Below are 26550 nucleotides of genomic sequence, written 5' to 3'. Positions count from 1 at the left end.
CACACGACCACCTGGGCTTCATAAAAATGTAGCTTTCGGTGGCCGGGTGTTACCTTTCCACGTCAGTTTTAATCTAGCGTCGTACTACAGTACCGTATATAATATAAAGCATGAAGATATATATATATATATATAATTGAGAAAGGAAATAGTGAATGTGTCAAAGCGACAACAACCCGACTATAGAGCAGACAACAGCCGCGAAGACCACCAATGAGAATCCTCGCACCCGTAGGTGTCCATCAGCTGGCCCCTAAAAATATGTATACTAGTACAGTGATAATGGACGTCATACAAAACTCCGAATTATACACAAGAAACTAAAATTAAAAATCTTACGACTAACAAAGGCCAGAGGCTCCTGACTTGGAGAGGCGCAAAATTGTGGCGGGGTTAAACATATTTATGAGATCTCAACCCTCCCCCTATACCTCTAGCCAATGTAGAAAAGTAAATATAAATATAAACGCCTTAAAGTGTACAAACACAACATCAATAGTTAAAAACAAACATCATAAGGCTTCCGCGGAACCAGTGTCACAGGCTTGCCGACTTTTGCTGATAATCGCAGGCTTAACAAAAATGAGAAAAAAAAAATAATAAAAATATTCCTCTTGATACTATCTTTTGATTGTAAAAAGCTTCTCTCCAAGTTTGATAAAATTGAATACTAGTAACTAAGGTTAGATTAACAACCTATAGCTATATGTGCATGTTTTGCTCTCAATATTCAGCTGTCCAGGATTATATTTTGTTCTATAGAATTGAGAATGGAAATGGGGAATGTGTCAAAGAGACAACAACTCGACCATAGAAAGAAACAACAACAGAAGGTCACCAACAGGTCTTCAATGTAGCGAGAAATTCCCGCACCCAGAGGCGTCCTTCAGCTGGCCCCTTAAAAAAATATATACTAGTTCAGTGATAATGAACGCCATACTCATTTCCAAATTGTACACAAGAAACTAAAATTAAAATGATACAAGACTAACAAAGGCCAGAGGCTCCTGACTCACCTATAGCCAATGTAGAAAAGTAAACGCATAACAATACGTACATTAAAATTCAGTTCAAGAGAAGTCCGAGTCTGTTGTCAGAAGATGTAACCAAAGAAAATAAACAAAATGACAATTATACATAAATAACAACAGACTACTAGCAGTTAACTGACATGCCAGCTCCAGACTTCAATTAAACTGAGTGGAAAATTATGATTTCATCATATACTATATTTTTACCCATATATATTTTATACAAAAAAATCCATACATTCATCTTTTCCACATCATTTTTGTTTGTGTATATTTCACAAGTGAGTGTTTCAACTTTCTCGAAAACACCTTCATGATGTTGACATGAATTTTATGTAGTATTGTAAATTATATAGACCTACTTGTATTGAAAAAGACGCCATGTGTGTAAAATTTCCCTATAACTGACGATTAATTTGAATTTATTATTTCGGGTCAATTTCGTGAATTGCAATTGTGGCCCCTAGAATATGTTTCTGAGGTAAATAAGTCATTAAGCATTATTTTACTAAATTTTAAAAGTCTATCTGAATAAATTTCTTAGGAAAAATACTAGTCCAAAGCTCATGCAGAAGAATTTTTTTTGAAAAATGTTCTTGAATTTATTGTTTACGGATAAAAGTACTCTAGTTGTCAAATTTTGTGTAACTTTACTAAGAATAATTACTAGAATCTACCTGTTACTTTTTTTAAAAGTTTTTTGACGTTCAGAAGATATCATTAATTCAAAGAATTTATACTTTTTTTAGAACTTAAAAAAGCGCGCGCTTTATTGGCTTTGGGTTATCTCCCTTTTATTCCGTTAGTTGCTTCTCAAACTTCTGTTCGTTTTACAAAAGAAAACAATATGCACTTTCTCGTTTCTTTAATTCTAGCTAAATTTCAATTGAGTTTCCACAAAATAAACCAGTTACCTTTTACGGATATACGTTTCTACGGGTAAAAGTTCAACAACCCGCGAGGTCAAAGTTCAATGAACTCTGGTTGTCAAAATCACCTGTATTCGTTTGACTTTGTTCGTTTATTTGTCGAAAAGATTTTTGGTTATAGGATGTGAAATTATCTACAAAGTTAATTTTTCTACAAGATAGCCGTTATTTTTAAGTATCAAGTTATAATTCTCAATGTTTACGGAAAAGTGTTCACGTGACCTCCGGACGAAGTAAACACAACAGATGTCTCGGACGAAACACGTCAAAAACCCTCGAAATATCGAAAATTTAGATGAATTAAAGACCCGTTTTCATGCAGATAAGGAAATGAAGGATAGAGCTATGAGATGATAAAAGTTTTTTGGTGATAAGGCGGAAGATGAAGCCTGAGACAGGTTTGTAACTCAACCCGGGGAGGGTCGTCATTTCCTGCATAACAAATGGGTCCGTACAAAACAGCTGTTTTTACAGCAATTAAAACCAATCAACCGGAAAAAGGTTTTTGTTCTATTTAAGCTATCTTTTTTGAAGAGTTAAACACTATGGTTTCAAAATATAATCACATTATAAACAAAAGAACACATATTTTGTCGGAAGACCCTGTTTTTCTGTGATTTAAAAAAATTGTGACTCAAAAGTGTACATGAGTCAGTTAACGACATGACAACTCAACTTGTATTGTACTATAATTAGAACTCTTTGTTTTTATCATCATTTCATGGCTGTATCCTGATTGTTATTTTATAATCAACAATGTTATTGGAAAAAAACAGGTGAGAACAAACTTCTAGTTTAGAGTAAGAAAAGTAAATAAGCTACATTTGTAAATTTATTTTATGAATGTATTCATGGTATTCAAGTGGTATCCACTGGGCCTTGTATTAAAAAAAATTAGCATGATGAGCATACACACTTAGACTAAGTAACTTAAAAATTATCCAGTATTTAACATGATGTCTTGTTACAAGTGATGCTTTTTCATTGATTAAGTTTTCAGATCTATTTGACGATTTATTTTTGACAAATGATAGGGTGATGCAGGGTTGTCTATTTTTCTATAAGCGTGACAAATGAAAGTAAAATTATTGTACCGTTAAAACTGGAAATGAAGTGTAGCAGGACACGACAGGAAATTACAGAACAATGAGAAATTATTACAGACATTGATAAGTGTAAGCAGTATACAGGAATCTGACAAAATAATAAGTGGGATCTGGGTTCACAACCCCCTATTACAGTGTACCTTAAAAAAGCTTCCGGTGAAATGTGCTAGCTTCTCTTCTTACATGTACATGAAGGAACAGAACCAGGTGAATTCAGAGGATAGCCCAAAAAATTAAAGAAGTGGTTCCTTAGACCAATTCATGTATTCATGTACAAAAATGTATGTCTCTAGGACACAGTTGCATTAATCCCGTTCTGATTCAACTTTACCATGTCTACACTTTATGTTTGCGTGTTTTTCCATGTAATACATACATGATATATTATCACAGTCATGACAGTACTCTTAACATGAAAAAATTAAGAAATGAATAGAAAGAGGGGTGAAGTTTTTGTCAATGATTATGACAGCAACACAATAGCCAAATTACATATTAATGCCTTTTGAATCAATTCAAACTAGAAAAAAATGCTATTAATGGTCTTGTTAATAATAAAACAAGTTTGTTAAGACATTTGTCTGTGCTCATCATTGTTGAATACTGTGTCTTGGCTGATCATGGAAATGTGTTAGGGATACATGTACATGTAGGTTTGTGGTCACATCAATTTTAAACACATCTTCACTAGCCAAGAGTTACGATCCACTTCCCTCCTCTCCACCCTTGGCAGATTAAGCCATCATTTGTGATGATGAGAGGCTGGAAGTGGATTGTAACCCTTGGCCAGCAAAGATGCATTAAACACTGAAACATGGAAATGTGATATTGTGAGTGTCATTTCATCTTGTATGACTAATGGACACATATATATACTTGCTTATATCTGGATCAATAAAACTATTAGCCCTCTTGCTGAAGGGGGAAACATGTGTCCTCTCTTGCTGAAGGGGGAAACATGTGTCCTCTCTTGCTGATGGGGGAAACATGTGTCTTCTCTTGCTGAAGGGCGAAACATGTGTCCTCTCTTGCTGATGGGGGAAACATGTGCCCTCTCTTGATGAAAGTGGAAACATGTGTCCTCTCTTGCTGAAGGGGGAAACATGTGTCCTCTCTTGCTGACGGGGAAAACATGTGTCCTCTCTTGCTGAAGGGGGAAACATGTGTCCTCTCTTGCTGACGGGGGAAACATGTGTCCTCTCTTGCTGAAGGGGGAAACATGTGTCCTCTCTTGCGGATGGGGGAAACATGTGTCCTCTCTTGCTGAAGGTGGAAACATGTGTCCTCTCTTACTGAAGGGGGAAACGTGTATCCTCTCTTGCTGAAGGGGGAAACATGTGTCCTCTCTTGCTGAAGGGGGAAACATGTGTCCTCTCTTGCTGAAGGGGGAAACATGTGTCCTCTCTTGCTGAAGGGGGAAGCATGTGTCCTCTCTTGCTGAAGGGGGAAACATGTGTCCTCTCTTGCTGAAGGGGGAAAAATGTGTCCTCTCTTGCTGACGGGGGAAACATGTGTCCTCTCTTGCTGAAGGGGGAAACATGTGTCCTCTCTTGCTGACGGGGAAAACATGTGTCCTCTCTTGCTGACAGGGGAAACATGTGTCCTCTCTTGCTGAAGGGGGAAACATGTGTCCTTACCTTTTTCAAATAAGAGACTGAAGATTAAGCAGTGTTATGTTTTTCTTCAATGTCATTGTTGGGCACTTGATGTCACAAACGTAGAGCAGTCATATTTTCTGGCACACAAAATGCAACCTTGAAAAATAACTCTCAGGAGTAAGAGGGTAAAAGGTTATCCATGCTGATTTATGGGACAGCCAAAAAGACCCATTGTATATTTTTTAAGTGTATTAGGATATATATATATTGTTAAATTTGAGTAAAAAGAAGAATATTCTATTTTCTGTTTCTATTTTTAGCATCAGAAGACATGGAAGACTGTGTTTGTGACCCGATTGATTTGTTTGTTGATATGGGAATGTTGATAACAGAAGGCAGGATACCAGATCTATCTCCTAAGAGGAGAGTTGAAGGTCCACATTGTCCTAGCCTTGATCAGAGCCACAGTTGTGATAGACATAGAGAGCAGGTAAGACTTTGTGATAACAGAAGGCAGGATACCAGATCTATCTCCTAAGAGGAGAGTTGAAGGTCCACATTGTCCTAGCCTTGATCAGAGCCACAGTTGTGATAGACATAGAGAGCAGGTAAGACCTCATGATGAAATTGTATCATGGTGTTTTGAGTTTGTGAATTAAGTCACTTATTTATACTCCACACACTTGGCACCATCTGTATATCCCGAAAAAATAGCCAACCTAAACCAAATGTCAACAGGACCAATGATATTTTCAAAAGAAGATCACCTGCACAGCTCCAAAGTTGTATTCCCACATTACTCTTCATATGCATGAGGTGAATTTTTTTCAATCAATAAGCCATGTGTGGACTCCCAAATTGATAAATGTGTAAGGTACATGGTGCTGTTTAAGCCTCATCAAAATGGATACTTACAAAGTTTACAACATAATTGTTTCTCTGTGTGTATTGCTGTGTTTTTCTTTATTTTATATGGCTAGAAATATAGGGGAGGGTTGAGATCTCAAAAAACATATTTAACCCTGCACCTCTGGCCTTTCATGGCTTTGTAGTCTTGGATATTTTTTTTAAATTTTTGTTCATTTATATGTTTTGGAGTTTAGTGTGATGTCCATCTTCACTGAACTATAACACATTTTTATTAAGGGGCCAGATGATGCCCAACTCTGGTTGCAGAATTTCCTCGCTGCGTTGAAGACCCATTGGTGGCCTACAGCTGTTTTCTGCTCTTAAGTAGAGTTGTTGCTGCTTTGACATATTCTCCATTTCCATTCTAAATTTTATCATCGTCAGTGTCAGGGCAGTGTGTGAAGCTAGGTTTATCATTAGCATGTTCAACCAGGTTAATTCCATTTATAAATATTTTAATCTTTTCAGTGTCGAAAAGCAGACCAGCTCAGGAAACAAATGCTGATGATGTGTAGAAACAAAATTCCAATGCGAGTGGATGTTTTACTACTCCCCAAATGTGATCATGGTCAGTTGGAGGCTTCAACAGTAGAGGGAGCCACTGTATCTTGCCAGGATACAGCAATGCTGCTAGAAAGATGGGATGTACAAATAATCTCTAAAAGGTATAAAAACTATTAGAGCTGTAACTATGAGGAAAATTGTGGGTATTATTACATTAGTTGCAATGAATTAAATTGATTTCCCAGTGAAATAAAAACCAAAATTTCACATGTTATTTCACTCCTCTGGTATCATACAACAAAAAGCATTAATCAACACAAATTGTAAATGCTTAGAAAAAAAGATAAAGCTCCTTACATTTTCTACTTTAAGTTCATGAAAAATGCATTTGCCAATATTATAAAAAGAATAACTAATCAAAGAATTCAAATATAAAAAAATATTCAACTTGTGACCAAACAACACTGATATTTAAGTCATGCGCTACGCACATTCATAAATTTATGTGTTTGTCGGTCATTTGTTGAATATTTTTTTATATATTTGAAAACTTTGATTAGTTATTCTATAATTATTGTCATTCCCATCACCTTTATTAATCTGCCAACCTTTTTCTCCTGTTAAGATGGTTAGTTCCATATGTTTACATTATAAATAGGCAGAAAACATGATTATCTAAATTTATATTTTAATTGAACAAACCATCTAAATAGGAGATTTGTTAATTGCAGCTGAAACAAAAAAGCACTTTTGAGACAAATTAAAAAACCAAAAACATTAAATGATTCAATTAAAATAATCTCAAAAGTTTCAATGTTGTGCAACTTCTACTGGTGTCCAGAGTAAAATATCAATTTAAAGTATTCCTCTATATGTTTCTCCTTTTAATGAATGCATATATCATGTATATATGGCAATTATAATGTGAAGAGTCAAAAATTAGTTTTATGGTTCAATAAAATCTAAATAAATTATTGCCATTCATTATAAATAAATTTTTATCAAAAATAAGGCTCAAAGAACTTTTTATATTATTTATATTAACAATAACAACGTACACACATGTTGTCGTATTAATAAACAATGTCAGAGTGGGCGTGTCGCCATCAAAATTTTGTTTGGTTAGGGGGGGGGGGGGGGGGGTAATAGTTTTGACTTGATGTTTTGGTGTATCACAAGCTAAAACGTCAAGACTGCATGACTACCATGAAATACTATTATTAGACTTGATATTTAGGTGTATCATAAGCCAAAGATCAAGACTTTATGACTACCATGAATTACTATTTCAAGACTTGATATACAGGTGTATCATAAGCCTGAGGTCAAGACTGCATGACTACTATGATGTACTATTTCAAGACTTGATATTTAGGTGTATCATAAGCCAAATATTAAGATCACATAACTACCATGAAATACTATTCCAAGACTTGATATTTAGGTGGATCATAAGCCAAAGATCAAGACTAAATGATTACTATGTACTTCTTAAATTATTAAAACACCCTTTATCCAATGCTAAAGCCCAAATATGGTTATATCATAAGGTCACATGTTTACCGTAACATGTCAAAAAGTTTACTGTAACATGAACATTAGCTAGATATAGATAATTGTAACCATGGAAAATCCCACTGGGATTTTTCACCGATTAACTCAACCGCCGGTTACCATATCTATATAAATAGGGTGCAAACATTAATCCACCATTCTGCCTCTGATGAAGGTCCTTTATGGACCGAAACCGGTCAGGCTATCAAACATCACCAGGCGCTGTTAATTATGTGTATTGGTATATATACTATATTTTTATGCTTTTAGATTTTTCTCACTGATACACATAGTTAATATGGCTTCTACTAACGAAAGCTCCATGGAGCTTATGTGTTTAGAGACTACTTATGTCAGTACACCTTTCCTATATTGCCTATTGATTTTTCACTGGCATAGGAGCACTAAGAGTAAGCCTAGCGATTACCTGAAATTGATGTATATATGTAATACCTACATTACAAACTTAAGGTGTTGAAAACTTTTTAACACCGAGGATTAATATTCATCTACCTTTGATCTTGAAAGGAGTACTAAAGGCTTAAATGAAGCATTCTCAATAAGAACCCCCCCCCCGAAACCAAATTTTGAGTTGAAAATAAAACTAATAATTTTAACCAATCAGAAGACAGTAATAACACCAAATTTATTTACCATTGAACAATCTTTGATTGAGAGCTATCATAGTCACAAACAACTGATATGATTATTTCTATTTATAGAATGGAGAAGACGGAATCTGGCTGTGTTACAGGAAGATTTCTACTACAGGCCATCAGATCGTATCTACATTTTTCACAGCTGAGTTCCTGGATGATTTCCAGTTTAGGTTGCCTCCCTTTTGAAGTTATTTACAGGTATAGGAGTTATTGCCCTTTAATGACAGATTTAAAAAATTGTATGCCCAGTCGTATCAGAGGATGAATTAAGTTGTCCGTCTGTACGTCCATTCTGGATTTCAGTTCTCTAAATAAGGTTTGCTTCAACCAAACATTATAAAACCTATACAAAATGTGTTCTACCATAAAACATAAATCAGGTGTGAATATTGGTGGCATCACTTTTACCATTCTAGAGATATACCCCTTAACAAATTAAAAAATTGCTGACTTTTTCTTTCCCATTTTCTAACTTAATATAAAAAAGAAGATGTGGTTTGATTGCCAATGAGACAACTATCCACAAAAGACCAAAATGACACAAGCATTAACAATTATAGGTAACCGTACAGCCTTCAACAAGGAGCAAAGCCCATACCGCATACTCAGCTATAAAAGGCCCTGATAAGACAATGTAAAACAATTCAAACGAAAAAAAACTAACGGCTAAACATTATGAATATCATGCACAAGGGTTATTAAAACATTGTGACTTGATCTGTAAACATGGTATATTTTTAGGTTGTATGCTCCTGGAGAGACTGTCAATTACAGCTTTAAAGTCATTCCAAATGTACACCACTTTCCACAATCAGACATGACGCATGCCACAATGAAAGTATCTGTGGCATCACTGCCACGCCCTCAGGATATTCCACATCTTACTTGTATAGAATGTGGTAAAGGTCGACAAAAGAAACAGGACAAGTTTACGAAAGCAAGAACCTCACATAGAACTTCAACAAATGTGCACCCGTCAGAAAGACCACACTCCTCAAAGTCTTTAGGATTAGATCAGTATAGCTTGAAATCATTGGAGAGTCATCACAGACGTAAAAAATCTGACCAATCAGATCACAGACATACAAAAATTGACCAATCAAGTAATGGACATACAAAATCTGACCAATCAGATCACAGACATGAAAAATCAGACCAATCAGATAATGGACATGCAAAATCTGACCAGTCAGATAACAGACATAAAAAATCTGACCAATCAGACCAAACGAAAAATAAAAAGTCTGACAAATTAGATAATAATTTGTGTCTGCCTTCTCGACCCAAATCTCCTAAAGTTTCCGATGAAGATGATGGATGTATAGAATCAATCCCAAGGTCAAAGTTAGGTCAGCAATCAAGTGAAGGACAAGTTGTTTCTGATCAAAAATTGTTTTATCACAAACCTCCGTCTGGAAGAAAACTGAAAACAAATGAAGATGACGGAACTTATAACTCTTCAGTTGCCATGGGAACAGATCTGAAGAAAGTGTCAAACATTTCTATGCAAACAGTCAGCCCCGGTGCTAGCAGTAACCAATCCCAGGGTGCTTCACATTTTTGTTATGCAAAAAAACTTTTGAAGGAGAGTCTGAAGGTCAAACCTCTTACATTTAAAGGAGACTCACATTCCAAACATTCTACTGATCCAGATACACTGATTAAACGTCTTCCAAGCCCTAAAGTCTTGTTCACAACAAATTCTAAAAGTCAAAACACAACTTACAAAAAACGTAAGATTGACCTCAGTGACCTTGCTGAGAATGTAGAAGATAAGATTATGTATTCTGATTTGTCAGATCTAATGAAACCCCTCCATTCGGAGGAGTTAGAGTCGTACCTCGCTAGTCTTTCTCACCGAGTACCAGACAAGGTCATCCATGACAGTATTGGTTCAATACCTCTAACCAAATGTAAATTCTTCATAGGTGAACATTTAAATGACATTGAGGCTAGTGATAGGAAAACAAGTTGTGATAGAATTGATAATCAAAAGGATGTTACTCAAGTTGAAAAAAGGGATTTTATTACAGACATTGATGACGGGATTATATCTGAAAAGGACAGAACTTGTGATAGTGGAGAAAATACAAATTCTTCAACATTCCACAAAACACAGGAAAAACAAAAAGTCTTTCAAGAAAAAGTTAGTCCGACATTACATGATGAAGTTATAAAATTATCAGTACAAAAATCTAGTCTAGATATTACAGACAAATGTGATAGACCTAAGTCAGGGTCTCGTGGTCGAGAAACTGTGGCAAAACGTTTGTTTAAAAGTTTTTCTGAACCCGGACCAGATTTTGAAAAACTTTCGCTATCTCTTGTTAATGATGGACACCAAAGTGGTATATCACATGATGGTAACCATGGTTGCAGGTCACATGATGGGTCTCCTAATGGTTTGTCATTGACAGACGATGAATCTAGTGATAACTCTACTCCAACCAATAGTCTTTCAGAATGTAATGCCAATCATTTTAAAAATGAAAAACAATTTACTCATAATGCATCACCATCAATAAAGGATTTTAAACCTACCTCAAATAGTGACGGAGATCTTAATGATTCTTTGGAAGAGGAAATAGCTAAGCTGCATCTTTCTGATAATAAATGTGTTGGGTTGGTACAGAATAACTCTGTCACAATGGTAACTTCAGAAAAGAAGAAAGAAGATAAACTAGCGCTCGGGAAGACATTGTGTAAACATTTAATGACGAAAGAACTCAACAAAATGGGACGGGTAAGTCATGTAAAACTTCTGTTTCCTAAATGTTCAATAGTTTGTCTGTCAATATAAAAAAGAAGATGTGGTATGATTGCCAATGAGACAACTCTCCACAAGATATCAAAATGACATAGAAATTAACAACTATAGGTCACTGTATGGCCTTCAACAATGAGCAAAGCCAATACCGCATAGTAAACTATAAAAGGCCACGAAATGACAATGTAAAACAATGCAAAAGAGAAAACTAACGGCCTAATTTATGTATAAAATATGAACAAAAACAAATATGTTACACATAAACAAACGACAATCATTGCATTTATACAGGCTCCTGACTTAGGACAGGCCCATACATAGAAAATGTGGCTGGGTTAAACATGTTAGCGGGATTCAACCCTTCCCTAACCTGGGACAGTTGTATAACAGTACAACATAAGAACGAACTATAAAAATCAGTTGAAAAAGCTTAACTCATCAGATAGATAAAAATACAAGTTTCAAGGCTATTTCAATAAATTACTTGAAGAAAGAAGAAATGTTGCAAAAAAAAGAAAGAAAGAAGTAATTAAGAACACATGTAGTTATTTTATTTAGAAAAGGTGTTTCTTTTATTACACAAGATTTCTTCGATTGTTGATGCTTATCACCACTTTCAGTACTCTCCCTATATATTGGCAGCCATTTTTACACAAGTAAATCTAAACATGAATTAGATAGATACATTTGTAAAAATTTAGCCACTGACCAAAAAAGTCTTTTGTTTTCCAGCCTGATGATATTTCTATGCCAAACCAAGAAGAAATCATGATATTCCAGAGAAATCTGGGAAAGAGCTCCAGTATGATGTTCAGCACAGCAACAGGGCTTCCAACAAGGTCTAGTCCGGTAAGTAGCCTGATGCTCTGTTCTAATTTCTGTATTTGTCATAATGATGGCACCTTCAAATTGTCTTGCTTTCTTTTGATTTGGCATTTTTTACAACTAGAAAATGGTGACCATGCCTTAAGATGTTGAATAAAAAGATTCTGCAGATCATTGAGAAAAAAAGGGTTTGCCATATATATCATGTATTAAAAAAGATTCAATAAATAAATTGAAAAAGAGAGTCAAAAATACCAATAGGACATTCAAACTCATTAGTCATAACAAATTGGCAATGCATGGCAAAAAATGTAAAAGGACCAAAAGGCAATGACATGGTATACAATACACAACTTAATATTAGAAAAGTGAAGACTGACCAACACAAACCACACATAAAACCAGGGATAACAACAACAATACAAACTAAGGTGCTCCAGTTGAATCAACCTTTGTCATGTTTGTATTATACATGTGCTTTAGAACTTTTTCCTATTCGCAATAGTTACATTTTTAATATTTAAAAAACTTGGTTCTCTTTGCCTTTTAAATTTGAAAATTGCATCTCACTTGATGATAAAAAGTAAAATCTCAAAAAAATACTGAAACTTCCGAAATTATTGCGATGTTTTTATTATTGCAAAAAATGCAACAGGATTATAATCGCAAATAATTTAAAGTCGCAATTTTGAATTTTTTTATATGAATTAAATAGGATTTTTCTCAATATCGCAAAAATTTAAATCGCATTTTAGTTGATAATGACAAAATCGCAATAATTTCTGAATTTACAGTACTGAACTTAACACTGAGGAAAATTCCACAAGGAAAGTCCCTAATCAAATAGCCAAATCAAAAGCTCAAACACATCAAATGAATAGATAACAACTGTCATATTCCTGACTTGGTCTAGGTATTTTCTTACATAAGAAAATGGTGGATTAAACCTGGGTTAAAGCTAGCTTAACCTCTCACTTGTATGACAGTCACATCAAATTGCATTATATTGACAATAATTTATATGTCTATTGTAATCTATATTTACCTTATGACATCAGAATAGCATTTACATATATGTTTTATGATGTTAATGCAAATAATATTTAATTTGATTTTAACAGGCACCGACAAAGAGAAAATCATCAGGTGGCAGATTTGATTATGATAATACTCTAATAAGTACCAAAGCTATCAAAAAGTAAGTTTATACCAAAAACACAGAAATAAAGGTATACAAGCCAGGGTTAAAATTAACATTCTTTCTAAGATATATGATCCATGTCTAAGATACTAGATGTTAAAGGTCCACACTGCTGGATATATACAATGATTGTCAGGTTTACATGTCCAAGAGGGGCGAAAGATACCACAGGGACAGTCAAACTTAAAGATTGAAAATAAACTGATAATGCCATGGCTAAAATAAAAAAAGACAAACAGACAAATAATAGTACAGAAGACACAACATAGAAAACTATAGACTAAGCAACACAAACCCCACCAATAACGAGGGATGATCTCAGGTGCTCCGGAAGACTTAATAACTTTTGATCATATATATATATTCATGTGTTTGTGTAAATATGCATCCTTAGTTTATAATGTTTGAGTTTGAGCATTCCTGAAAGGTAGATTCAGAAACCAACTTTATTAAGTGTTATTTTCATTAATCTTGTGTATTCTAACATTTAGAAGTATTGTTAAAGCTAATAATTTGTTTAATTGACTTGTATCTTTTCAGTGCTTTATCCTGCTCAAAATTAGCCTTGCAGTCTGAGAGCTCTACTGACCATGAAGAATCTCAGAAAGTTCTTAGTACAAGTGCACCTGCTTCAACAAATTGCCTTCTGGGAAATTTTGAGGTAACATTTCCAGACAATACTTAGCTTTTTAAAAATAAGATTTTTTTTGTGATTGTAAATACTGTGAAGCCTGTTTTAAGAGTACTTTTCAGGGAGAGCAAAAAGTACTCTCATAACTTTTTAAACAGGTTCAATCCATATGAAATGTACTATGGAGGTATCTGATATGAATGTTCTTAAAACACAGTTTTTTGCTTGATATGAATATCAATTATTCCATCATGTTTATTTTTTCATAACATTTTATGCAATAGACCACTTTCGAGTTCATCCGTCACCGGAAAAAACTCGTCAATTATACGCGCCTTTATGACATCATTTACCAGATAGAGGGGGTCGCCTGTATTCCTGCACTATTTACATTCATCAAGCGTCTTAGTGATCGTCTTTGTGCAGAATAAACTAGAAATAATGGTTGTTCTGTAGGTACTTAATGACAATTCCCTAATGACAGCAGTGCTGATTTTCAATTTTGAGAATTCAATTTGCAGAATAATTTGTACAATATAGAATTATAGTTTTCCAACCACTCACTCAACATTGGAATGGATGTGACGACGCCCCTAAACGCACAAACGACGTTCACTAAAACCAGAGTTTTTGACGGAAATGCATCAAACTCAAAAGTTGTCTATTGTATTTAACATTTTCATTATATTTGACTTTTTTCCAATTTTATAATAAATACACAGAACCATGTCATTTTTTTTTTTTTTTGCATGTTGTGGTTATAGTTCTTTTATATAACGTTATCGCTGTGATTTTAAAATGAATGGTGAATTTCTTAACTAACATGACTAAGATAAAATAATTCAGAATTTAATGCATGCAACTTTTTAAAATATCAAGAACTCATGAACTCTTCTTGGTGAAAAAACTGAATAAATTTTTTATAATGATAAAAACATCTAGAAAATTGAGATATTAACATTGCATCATATATATATATATATTACAAATAAAAACAACTTTGTATTAACAGTACATATATATAACATAATATGTTGTCATTTCAGGAATCTGTGTTGAATGGAAGAATAGAACCAATAGGAGTGGTTGAAGGATTCACTGCAGAGATTGGTGCAGGTGGAAGCTTTTGTCCAAAACATATCACACTGCCGGTCACAGCTTACTTCTTCCAGTTGTCTGACGACAATGCTCCCTCACCATATTTAGTAAGTTCATGTGCATTATCAGAGCACAGTATCATGGGTATTTCTTGACTCTGAAAATTAAATGTCAACTAGTGTAACTAGTTTCTATATACAACTTGAGATTGGTTTATTGGTTAATGTCCATGAGAAATATTAAATGGAAAATGAGGGGTCAGTATATGACTATTGTAGTGAAGCTGGATTCCTCCTTCTTTATCTAGTTCTTTTTTTATCTACAAAAATAAATAAATTACGTTGAGTATATTGATAAATTTGTATTAAATTTTCATATTTTTAGTACAGTAGACTCCCCCTATTAAAATAGATATTGTTATATTATTTCAAAACACTAGTTGAGGAACACCTCCAGATGAGGGATTTTCTTGCTGCGTTGAAGACTCATTGGTGGCCTTCGACTGTTATCTGTTCTTTGGTCGGGTTGTAGTCTCATTGACATATTCCCCATTTCCATTCTCAATTTTATTTACTAAACCCTTTACTTTTATGTTTAATGTAAATTTTTCAAGTAAACAAATATCTGATATAAAAATATATTGACAAAATGGAACATGGATATTAATGAAAATCCGTCATGCACAATAGGATATTGTTAATGTTTTTCACTGGCCAAAGAAAGTTACTACCAATAAAAATAAACAAGTCATAGAAAAATTGTATGCTGGTTTTTAAAGCAATTGCTTTCATGCCGTCGCGTATGGCCATCTTTGTGACCCAGATCAGAGACTCCGCCCAGATCAAGCCATAGTATTTTGTTAAACAGGCTCCTGGTCTGTCATTCTTAAACACCAATGTATGTTTTCTAATGCAATACATAGCTTGAAACTTTTGAAAAACGTTAGTGGATTTAAGAAGTTTCAGCATACGTTCTTGTAGATGTATTTATGTATTTAGGGGGACAACCGTTTGACTATCAAAAAACATAGACGTCCGAGTGAAAAAAATGCATTTTTATACCTGCGATTCCGTTTTCCGTTCGTACGATGTTTCAACAAAATATGGAATCATTTCAGTTGTTGATTTAGTATTGAAAATTTGACTGAATTATCTTTTATAATATACGGTTTTATATGTTTAATTGGTGTTTTTTAAAGGCAGTGCTTTAAGGCCTGACTTTTAAGTCATGAGGTTCATCTTTTCATACGCAATCCATGCTGGGGGTCTTTTGGCCAGAAATAGATCCGGAAATGTTCGAATTTCTCCTCTTCTTTTTATGGTATGATATGGTTTTTGTTTCTTTCATTTACATTGGGGACTAAAGAAACGATCAGTGTGTATTGTTCGTTTTATAGAACTTGTTATAAGTGTGTATTTTGCATTATAAGCAGTCAACCTGACTACAAACTATTATTATTTGTATATTCCGTGTGGAAAGAGGTCGGGTCAATTTCAAGTGTTATCTGACATCTAAAGATTCTTTAATTAGTTCAGACGTTGATATAACAATGAAAAGTCGACTGAACATGATTAATATTGCATCTTCTATAATTCAAAGCGGAATTCGGTTTATGAACGAGAAACCGTAAAGCGTTTTCAATTTCGGTATTAGTTATGTATGTTATCTACGTATTATCCTGGTTCCCGGTACTACGTTCCGGGTATTAGCTATTTGATATATTTGATGTGTAACATTACAATCGGGTACCAGCCAATCTACGTGTGTATGTGTACATGATTTACCGCCAAAATGACCGACTTAAAAAATAGTCCATAAACGTTCCGTATAATGTCATGATATGCAAATTCATAATTAATCGTAACTTTTTTTCATCTTTGTATAATTAATATAACAAAATGAATTCCACAAAATTGAAAATAGCATTATTTTACGAGGATTTCTCATATTTTTTTCACTTCCGGCGCAGTAATACGTATGTTTTGAAGAAGCTCGAAGAAATTGACAAAGTGAATTGAGAAGGAAACGGATAAATATCATATACGTTCTTGCTATCAGGTAAAACAATTTAAATGTACAGGACAAACACATTTACTTCACACAAATAGTACAGGCTTAAGCTTTTTATTGTCTAGCTTATGCACGACTGTAGTCAAGTGTTTAAACGACGGCGGTGACCTACAAGGTACGGGTCATACTGGGTCAAGTCTAAATATGTAAACATATCCACGTGCTATTAGGTAGAACGCATCGTAATGCAATATCTACAATTTTTCCTCCTTTATACATCGTTTAACCAGATATATTTCTCCTTTTTACATCGTTTAACCAGATTTATTTCTCTTTCAAATACACTTAAACACGGGTTGTATGTACGTATCTTTTCTAGTGTTTTCTTGTTGTTATTAAAGTTCATTTGTTGATGTTTAGAAATTTTTGAACGACTGAACACAGGAGTGAATGAATGCAACAATTATATATACTGAAGACTTGGGCTGTACAATGATAGTGTATGTATATCATACTGATAATCATTCTAGCAGTAATTATGTTAATTTAGGATGTAATGTCTAATGACAGGAATTCATGAGCTATGCCTCAGGCTTTCTGAAAAAATATCAATGACAATGTAAACAGGAACAAAACATTGACACGAATGATGCTCTCTTCTATGTTATATAGTTATTTAGGTATATGTGTTGCACAAGTTTAAATTAAACTTAAGTTGTAAAACTTTTTTTCAGTGCACAAACCCACTTTAAAGAGACTTGTCTACTGCAATACCCATCCTATTTTCATGCACCATTTGCAAGCAAGAGACTGAATGGTTTGCAAAATTAAAAATCTGGACAGTGTCCAATTAAAACAAAAGAACTAAACTGGATGAATATTGTAGGAGAAATCTAGACATGATAGAGGAAAGTTTTGATTTGTGAAATTGGTTTTCCTGAAAAGGCATTCATCCTAGCCTGCAAAAAGGAACTATAACTGTCCACCACCAACTGACGAGCTAATGTTGAGCTTCACATATGGAATTACTCAAATACCATCAATGTCTATGTTTTCAGCACAAATTTCACAATTTATGACACAGCTGTGCTTTTTTTTATACCGTTAAAGAGTTGTATACTAAATTTTATTTTTTATCAATAAATATATATTATATTAATTGTGTCATCTAAGAACAAAGTCTTGTATTTTGCCAAAAGATGCATACTAGTGAATGAAAGTGGTGCAGTTCATTTTGCTTTGGTATATAGAATTGAATTACAATTGTTCATGTTATTGGAATGCATATAAAGATAAGGAGATGTGGTACAATGTATATGATATTTAGTGAGTTTATCAAGCAAAAGTGAATAAGAAATAGGTATAAGCAGTTACAGGTACTACTGTACAATCTCAAACAATGAGAAAAACTCATACCGTAAAGAGAATTTCATATTTACAAGTAAGTTTTGTTTTTGCGTTGAATAATTTTCTTCTATTGTTTTAATTGCAAATATGGGAAGTGGTTAAAATGCTAATGAGACAGCTGTTATGGCCACAGAGCCTTAATTGAAAACTTCTTTTTCATTCATACCGGTAGATTTTGCCTGGAGTAAGAAACATATCTGCCAACTTTTTAAAATGCACATGGGGGTTTTACGTGAAAGATGGTTCATATAGTCATACAAAACCTTCAAGGGGGCCTTCAAATGGAAGCAGGACAAGTCGCCCCACTGGCTAATCGGCCCACTTTTTAAAAAAACACCACAAACTGATTTATCAAATCACCCCACATGTGAAATTGGTTAAATCATGTTTAATATTACTCCTGCCAACTCGCCCCACATGTGAAATTGGTTAAATCATTTTAAATCAGGGTTCTCACTAAGGATTTTTGAAGGCGAGTCCAGGGACTCGTCATTTTTGGCCACGGTGAGTCATGGTAACTGTGTTCAGTTTATACAAAATATTTCAATATTGATGTATTTGTGGACTCACCAGTTTTGATAATGGTGAGTCCAGACAGATTTTGTTGAGTCCAGGACTCATGGACTCGCCTTAGCGAGAACCCTGTTTAATATTACTCCTGCCAACTCGCCCTACTTATAAAAAAACGGTAATTTTTAGATTAATATATATGTATATATAATTAAAAATAAAAACTCGCACCACTTTAATGAAAACTAATCTACACAGAATACAAACAAACCGAAAATTAATTTAATTACTATTATTGATATACATGTATACTGAAGAATAAATGTAAGTTTTGAAGCTTAGTTATTTGCATAACAATTGAAAAGAAACCTGTTAATTGTATCATAATGCAATATAAGGAATTGAACTTATACATCTTTTTCCATACGTGGGGCGAGTTGGCATTACTAAATTCTTCCTGGTTAAAAATATATTTATCTAGATATTATCGTTTTCTATTAGGTGCGGCGAGTTGGCAGGAGTAATATTAACGGGATTTAACACAGTTCACAAGTGGGGCGATTTGGTAATCCAGGTTGGGTCAGGTTTTTTTTTTAAAGTGGGGCGAGTTAGTGAAAAAGTGGGGCTATTTGCTAATGGGGCGATTGTCATGGATTCCCTTCAAATATATTCTAATGTGGTTTTTGGCTTCTTCTTGCATTAACAAGCTTATAGCCATTGTTGAATTAATTGTTTTCTTTAAATAGTGGACAAAATTGCTCTTACAAAATTTCCATTTGGGAGCCTCGAGCTCGATGGGGGAAATACTCTGCAAATACTGACAGTTGGCAGGTATGGTCATAAAAAAAGTTGACATGTTACTATGTACATTTACCATTATGTTACTTGATGTTCTTGCTATACACACAGTACAGAGACTAGTCAATCTTTGTGAACTATTTTTTTATGGGAGTCATAGAATATGCGTATACAATCAATAATTAAAAATAGTCTATTTATATTGAAAAGGAAAAGTTCTTATATGTCTAAAGAAGAGGGACGAAAGACACCAAAGGGACAGTCAAACTCATAAATTTAAAGCAAACTGACAAGGCCATGGCTAAAAATGCATTTCATGGCGAGGCACAGAAAATATACTGTAAACAGTAGACTATAGATACATGTATAGGTGAACTAAGGTACAAAAGAACTCTAAATCTTAAATTCTACAAACCACCTCTGTTCTATGGAAGATAATGATATAACTGGACTAGAAATACACACAACCTGTAATTAACTGCCTTTACAGCGCTTTCACGCTTTGATTTAAGAAAGAGGTCAGGTGCTCTTGTTCATTCATAAAATTGTCGTTCATTCATAAATTTATCGTAAAATCAAAATCACTACACAGGTTATCAGGTTATACGTAGTGTCAAATGATTACCTGTAATCTAAAAATAGACAAAGTTAACTGACCTATTTTGTTGATTTGTTTGCGCAAATAATTTAGAGGAACGAAACCCTTGTTAAAAACACATAACAATAAGTTTGTTTTCCTTTTTTGTCATAACTCCGTAAGATTTATCGATCACCTTACTAATGAAATGTACCCATCCAAGATAGATGCCAATTAAGTCCAGATGAAGAGATATTTACAATTTGGAATTTTCTAGTTTCATAGATTAAAAAAAGTACATCCTTTTTGGATATCATATTCAAAACTGGGTATGCATGACAAATGATAAAACCATTATCCTCGTCTTTCCAATGGACGAGTCTACTACGTTTGTTGACCCTCGACGGTCCACCGTGTTTGCTATTTTATTTCACATGTTTTCGAAATATTGAAGATCATTTTCACAATGTTTCCTGAAAATTGGAAAAATATCAAAGCAACTTAGAGCTGTTTGTTCTTGTTCGTTTAATGACGATTTAATGTCATGTTTGTCTGTGATGGCCCCTCTTTTCGGGATTGCACGAGAATTATAGTTATCTCGTACCGCATGAGGATGACACATATCAACTGAGCAATAATGTTTGGGACTTAGTTTTTAAGAAATGATGACAAAGTAACATTATGAAAATATTTTTAGTCAGCTGAAATATATATTTATTTTTTACATGTTTATGTCTTGTAAAATATTTTGTTTCTTTCCCGTTTTTCAACATTTGCGTCTGGAAAGTTGAAATGTTTTTACTGAAGTGTTAAATTTAAATTAATTATGAAAATTAAATCAATAAAGGAAATTATTGCCCAGTTACAAACACTACTAGGGGATAATCCATTATAATTTCTCTTGGAGTTATATGTTTCAGCACATGTATATTTGACCCCAACTTTAGCCTGGTAAACGTGTTGTCTCCTTGTGAAATATAAAACATATTAAAAATGACTTTCTGCTAAAGACTTTAATTGATATAAAGTTAAAACCTTCTTAATTCTCACTAGACAACACTCCTGTCATGTTTAATTCTTAAATATATGTGGATGAAAAAAAAGTCCCCAAAACATAAACATTGCAGCAATTGCTTTTACAGCCTTTCAGGCTTTGATTTAGAAATTTATACAACACATTGAATTCAGATGTGTATTTGCAGTTATTATTAATCTAGAATCCATTGGAAAGGAAGGATATTAGATCCAAACCTAATTGTGTATGTTTTACAGAGTCACATTATCCTAGGAGAGGAAGGCTTTAAGATCCCATCCTAATTTTATGTTTGTTTTTCAGGGTCATCTTAACCTAGAATCGCTTGGAAAGAAAGGCTATAAGATCCCAACCTGTGGAACAGTACAAGTTGTAAGTTTTTACAGGATATGTTAAAGTAGATTTAGTTATTTTTGTTGTTACAGATTTTCATTGATAGAAGGAAATGTATTTCATGGGTATTACATTCTCCCTCGCCCTGCTCATCTGAATTTGAAGTATTTCTACTCTTAATTCAATAGGCTATAAACAAAACAAACACAGAAATAGGATAAGTTGCTGGCAGTAGCATCATATCTTCTCTTGTGATACAGTTAGTAGATAACTGTATTGTATTTTAAGCTCCGACGGCATCAATTGGGGATTTGATGGTGGCAAATAACCATTTACTGGCGACGCGTTTTAATTTGCGACCATCAAATCCCCAATTGATGCCGTCGGAGCTTAAAATACAATACAGTTATCTCCATTCTAATGAAATTGACAGAAAACAACCTTAAAACATGTAATTAAAATCTGTCATATGCTGTCTGCGCTTGCGCGTACGTCCCATAGCATCAATTGTCAATTGATGCCATGTAAAAGAGTGACGTTATCCAATCAAAATAAACGTTACAAACGTTGTTGCATTAGAATATTTGATTTAACTTTGTAATAGTTTTCTTTGGTTCAAACAACATATCAGCTGCGTCAGATAGAAATCAACCTTATGCAATTTAACAACAATACATCTTTTAACCAATTTCGGCTTTGAAAAAAAAATCAACAGAAAGTCTAGGACTGTTTGCAAGTTGCATTATTAATCGAATGCTACAAGACGGACTTAACTTCATCTTTTATTTCATTGTTTTTCGTATATAAATGTTCAAAAAATCAATCCGAGTCTTATACATGTACATATTTACATACACTTGCATAAGGTCGATTTTTATCCGACGCAGCTCATATATTAATACATGTAATAAACATAGCAGCCACTGTATATATACTTATGTGACTAACTTCGTGAAGATTCGACGGAACTGGGAGCACCTTCTATTTTTGCTACAGAATATAGACTTTTCCATAGCTGTACAAACAATTAAAAAAAAATTATTACAAACTCTGCTTAAATTTATTCTTGTTGCATGCATAAACACTATCTTTTCCTTTTATATTATTTTGTTTTTTCAAAACATTGTTCAATCCAAACAAGAAAGTGACTAAAATGTTTGTTGTTATTTTATAATGTGTTATTATATATATATTTCCAGACATTGTTCAATCCAAACAAGACAGTCGTTAAGATGTTTGTTGTTATGTATGATATGAGTGACATGCCAGCTAACTGTCAAACGTTTCTGAGACAAAGAACAGTTTATATGCCTGCAGACACAAACAGCACAGAACCAACTTTCCTACGTTATCTCATACATCTCAGGTAAAGTGCATTATGGGATATGTGAGGGATTAATCTAAAGGGCCAAATGATAAAGTTAAAACTGTTTACAGTCAATATTGCAAGAGGGAGTTGTAACCTTAACTCTCATATAAAAATAAGGTGTGATGTGATTGTCATTGAGATAATTATTCATGTATGAGACTGAAGTCCTTCCACAACGAGGAAAATCCAAATCGTATACTAACACCAGTCACCCAAAAAATGGGAAACAATACAAACAAGAAAACTTATTTTAACAGTTTAACTCTAACTAATAGATATGTCATGTTTTCCAAACTAATGGACCAAACTTCATGGTTCATACTTTAATGAATTGGAAATTTACAGATAAAAAACTAAAGTCCTATGCATTGGGTACTGTAATATCAGTTATTTAAGAAACCTTGAACTTTCTGTAACTGTCTTGAATAAATTCAGACACTTTGCTCTTTCGTTCAATCTTTCAGATTTTACTGGATCTGTTAAGCTCACACAATCCTATCTAAAACCTGTGTACCGATTTTTCTAGATTCTGGATAATAACTTGTGGATAAGTATTTCAATTGCTCTGAAATTGTACCACAATGTTTAATACTACAAGTAAAAGGTTTTGATTCATTTTGGGTGGTAAATTAGGTGCCAACAGTTTAGGAATTAAGGGCCAAAAAGAAACATGTTTGTAGTTTTCAGACAATAACTTGTGTGTAAATGTATGGATCTCTCTGAGATTGTACCTCAAGGTTCAATATTACAAAGGGAAGGCTGGAATTGAGTCTGGGGGTAATTGCCCCTAACATACAGGAATGGTGTATTACCTATCCCACAATATTTACATAATTAGAATCCTACAAATATTTGTTAATTCATATAATTATGTTTATCATGCATGAACCTTGACTGAAGTATTGTTCTTCTCATAGTCTTGTGTGAACTTTGACCTTTTTTCAGATTTGCCAGCAGTAGATCTGGTAAGATTTATCTCCACCTTGTATGAACTTTAACCTTGAATCTTACTTTCTGTTTTACAGATTTGCCAGCAGTAGATCTGGTAAGATTTATCTCCACACAGATATCAGACTCATCTTTGCCAGGGACAAATTTGAATTTGACCCCAGGGTTGCGAACTACGAACTTCGATCTTTTACAGAAGGACCACAAAACCCAAAGTTCTCCCCGAAAAGATGATGAAGATTTTATTTAGTTTTCCTAGAATTTTGTTGAATGGTTGTCAAAGAACTTACAGGAATGACAGAGTGAATATTTGTTGATTTTATTGAGTTTTTATTTATATTTATTTATTTTATGAGAATGATAAAGTTATTGTCAGAAATATTTATTATATATACATATGCATTCTTTTTATATTGATCTATAAAGGTCAAAGTTTAGTTAGAAAGGTCAAGGTCATGTTCAAAAGAAGTCATTCTCTTATTTTTTTTATCTCTTTGATAATACAGTCAAAATAGATATTTTGTAAAAATAGTGTTAACTATATTTTCATCCAAAAAATAATTGAAAGAAATTGGTAGTGTCTTCATAAAAGGCACAAATCTTCACACAGATAATGTAAATGTTTATTCACTTTTGAAAAATGAAAACCATTAGAGTGCCTTGTCTGTTGAATTGGAGTTTTTTGTTTGTGTACACTCAAGCAAGATAATCAGTAACTAGTCCAAATTTCAAAGAAGTTCTTAATCCGTAATTTTTGTTTTAAAAATCCATAATTATAGATTATCGTTGATCATCTCAACGAGATTGATTTTCTCGCTTGAGCTGGTACAGCGAAAGTGAGAAAAGCTATCGAGTTGAGATGACCAATGATAATCTATTTATCGCTATTTTACCTATGACGACGTTGTCAATTTCATGTCAATTTCGTTAGCAACGCCACGTGCATGCTTAGTTTCTAGTGATAATTTTTCCATCTCAAGCGAGAAGCATGATATGAAAATTATCACAAAAAAAGATTAAAGGAAAAATGCTCAAAATAGCGATAATAATTAATACAGATATACATGATAAGTTCTTATTATGGTAGTAAGGTCAAAAACCTTGTCAAAAAAGTTTTTACTAACAATTTAAAAAAATATTGTTATAAATGGAGAACTTGTGATTGGTAATGACCTTGACCTTTCACTTGACATTATATTTAATTTTCTGATAAATAGTATGGGAAATATGTTTCAGATGCTTGTTACTATGGTGATTGTTAATGAATACTTGTTAAGTTATTAGTGTGTTTTATTTTTGTTGACTGTTCAGAGTTATCCCCCTTGAATTATGGATGTGTTTTTTGTTGTTGAGGAAAATGCATTGATTTTTGTCAAGCCTGTGACTTTTGTCGCATAAGAGAGACAAAGTGATCCTGCATTCCGTTGGTGGCGACGGCGTCCACACATATTCATTCTATGGTGAGCTTTTTAAATTTAAATAACTTTCTTAAAACTATCGTGGATTTGTACCAAACTTAGACAGTAGTGTGTTTATGATAAAAAGCTAGTATCAAGAAGGAAATTTTGTAAATAATTATTCTTCTGTTTTACTGTATATTTCTGATAAATGGACTTCATGTTTCTTCAAGTTTACATTACATACATTCTGCATTTGATTTATTAAAAACATTTATAAGAATTTATAAACATTCTGGATTTTTACCAAATTTGAACAGAAGCTACTTACAATCAAATATATTATCTAAATGAAAGTTTGTATTTATTTTTGTTGAGTCTGCGACTACCAGCAAAAGTAGGCAAGACACTTCTTCATATTTGTGAAGAATTGGTTATGACCAATATTTTCAGTGTGCTTGTATAAGCATCTTAAAATATTTTTTATTAAAAATGTAAGACTTAAGGTGGTACCCAAAACCTGAACTAAAATTAATTTAGCTCGTTTAATTTTCTTTAAATTTTTGAAAAAAGTATTTGCTTTGACCCTTTGACAAAAATTCAAAAAAATTGAACCAACCGGTTAATCAGAAAAATTACACTGGTTATATAGCAGTTTGACAAACACTAATTTGATCATTGAGAAGATTAATATTCCTTTTACAACACAATGTAATTAAAATGTTTTGCTGATTTTACAGAGTTATCTCCCTGTAGTGTTAGGTACCACCTTAAGTCATTCTCCTCTAGATTTAATTATCTTCACTGTTGAAAGTAGATTATTTTCTTATGATCTAATTTTAAGTAGAGTTATGCAGGTGAACCATGCAGTATCGGCAAAGAGAATGAAACAAAAATTTATTAAGTGTATAAAATGATATCTTATATGCTGTCTACTATTCTAGTAAAGCGTCTTTAAACAAATTTAATTCAAAATTACTATTAAATACAGAATAAATGTTAAAAGCAATTTGTTTGAACACCTTTTAAAAATGTCTTTTTTTAAGAATTACCTATATATTTGAAGTGAACTAGAAAGACATTTTGAAAACACATTTTTTTATCTAAGGAAGATAACTCTTGTTTTGCTTTTTAAGGTGTGTAGTTATAATATACCATATATACAAATAAATGATATAAAGAAAACTTTTATTGTTGACATATTTTATCACATAGCATTTTATTGTTTACATTGGCTAAACATTATACAAACATTAGTAAATTTATCTGATTGATTTTAATAGATATAGGAAAATGTGGTGTGAGTGCCAATGAGACAACTCTCCATCCAAATAACAATTTAAAAAGTAAACCATT

At 33.3% G+C, this 26550-nt stretch overlaps 1 protein-coding gene across 2 annotated transcripts; it reads left to right on the top strand.

Annotated features, from left to right (window-relative positions):
- Positions 1–1999: 1999 nt before the first annotated feature.
- On the top strand, positions 2000–25915 carry LOC134718460 (atos homolog protein A-like). Of its 2 annotated transcripts, none has more exons than XM_063580999.1 (12): positions 2000–2358; positions 4985–5154; positions 6042–6238; positions 8354–8488; positions 9032–11033; positions 11790–11906; positions 13004–13080; positions 13624–13744; positions 14761–14919; positions 21451–21519; positions 22680–22846; positions 23875–25915. In XM_063580999.1, exons 1-12 carry the CDS (start codon positions 2343–2345, stop codon positions 24029–24031), a joined length of 3387 nt encoding a protein of 1128 aa, XP_063437069.1. In that variant the 5' UTR covers positions 2000–2342; the 3' UTR covers positions 24032–25915. The 2 variants fall into 2 exon arrangements, with proteins under 2 accessions (XP_063437069.1, XP_063437068.1); XM_063580998.1 differs by having other exon boundaries at positions 4985–5272.
- The last annotated feature ends 635 nt before the right edge of the window (positions 25916–26550 follow it).

The sequence above is a fragment of the Mytilus trossulus genome, chromosome 5, assembly GCF_036588685.1.
Source record: "Mytilus trossulus isolate FHL-02 chromosome 5, PNRI_Mtr1.1.1.hap1, whole genome shotgun sequence".
NCBI lineage: Eukaryota > Metazoa > Mollusca > Bivalvia > Mytilida > Mytilidae > Mytilus > Mytilus trossulus.
This window is presented reverse-complemented; position numbering and strand designations above follow the sequence as displayed.

Bases quoted from the DNA above. Each gene is read 5' to 3' on its own strand.
- LOC134718460 (XM_063580999.1), top strand. The intron at 8,489-9,031 runs GTATAGGAGTTA...GTATATTTTTAG, and splicing joins CCTTTTGAAGTTATTTACAG to GTTGTATGCTCCTGGAGAGA. The intron at 11,907-13,003 runs GTAAGTAGCCTG...TGATTTTAACAG, and splicing joins TTCCAACAAGGTCTAGTCCG to GCACCGACAAAGAGAAAATC.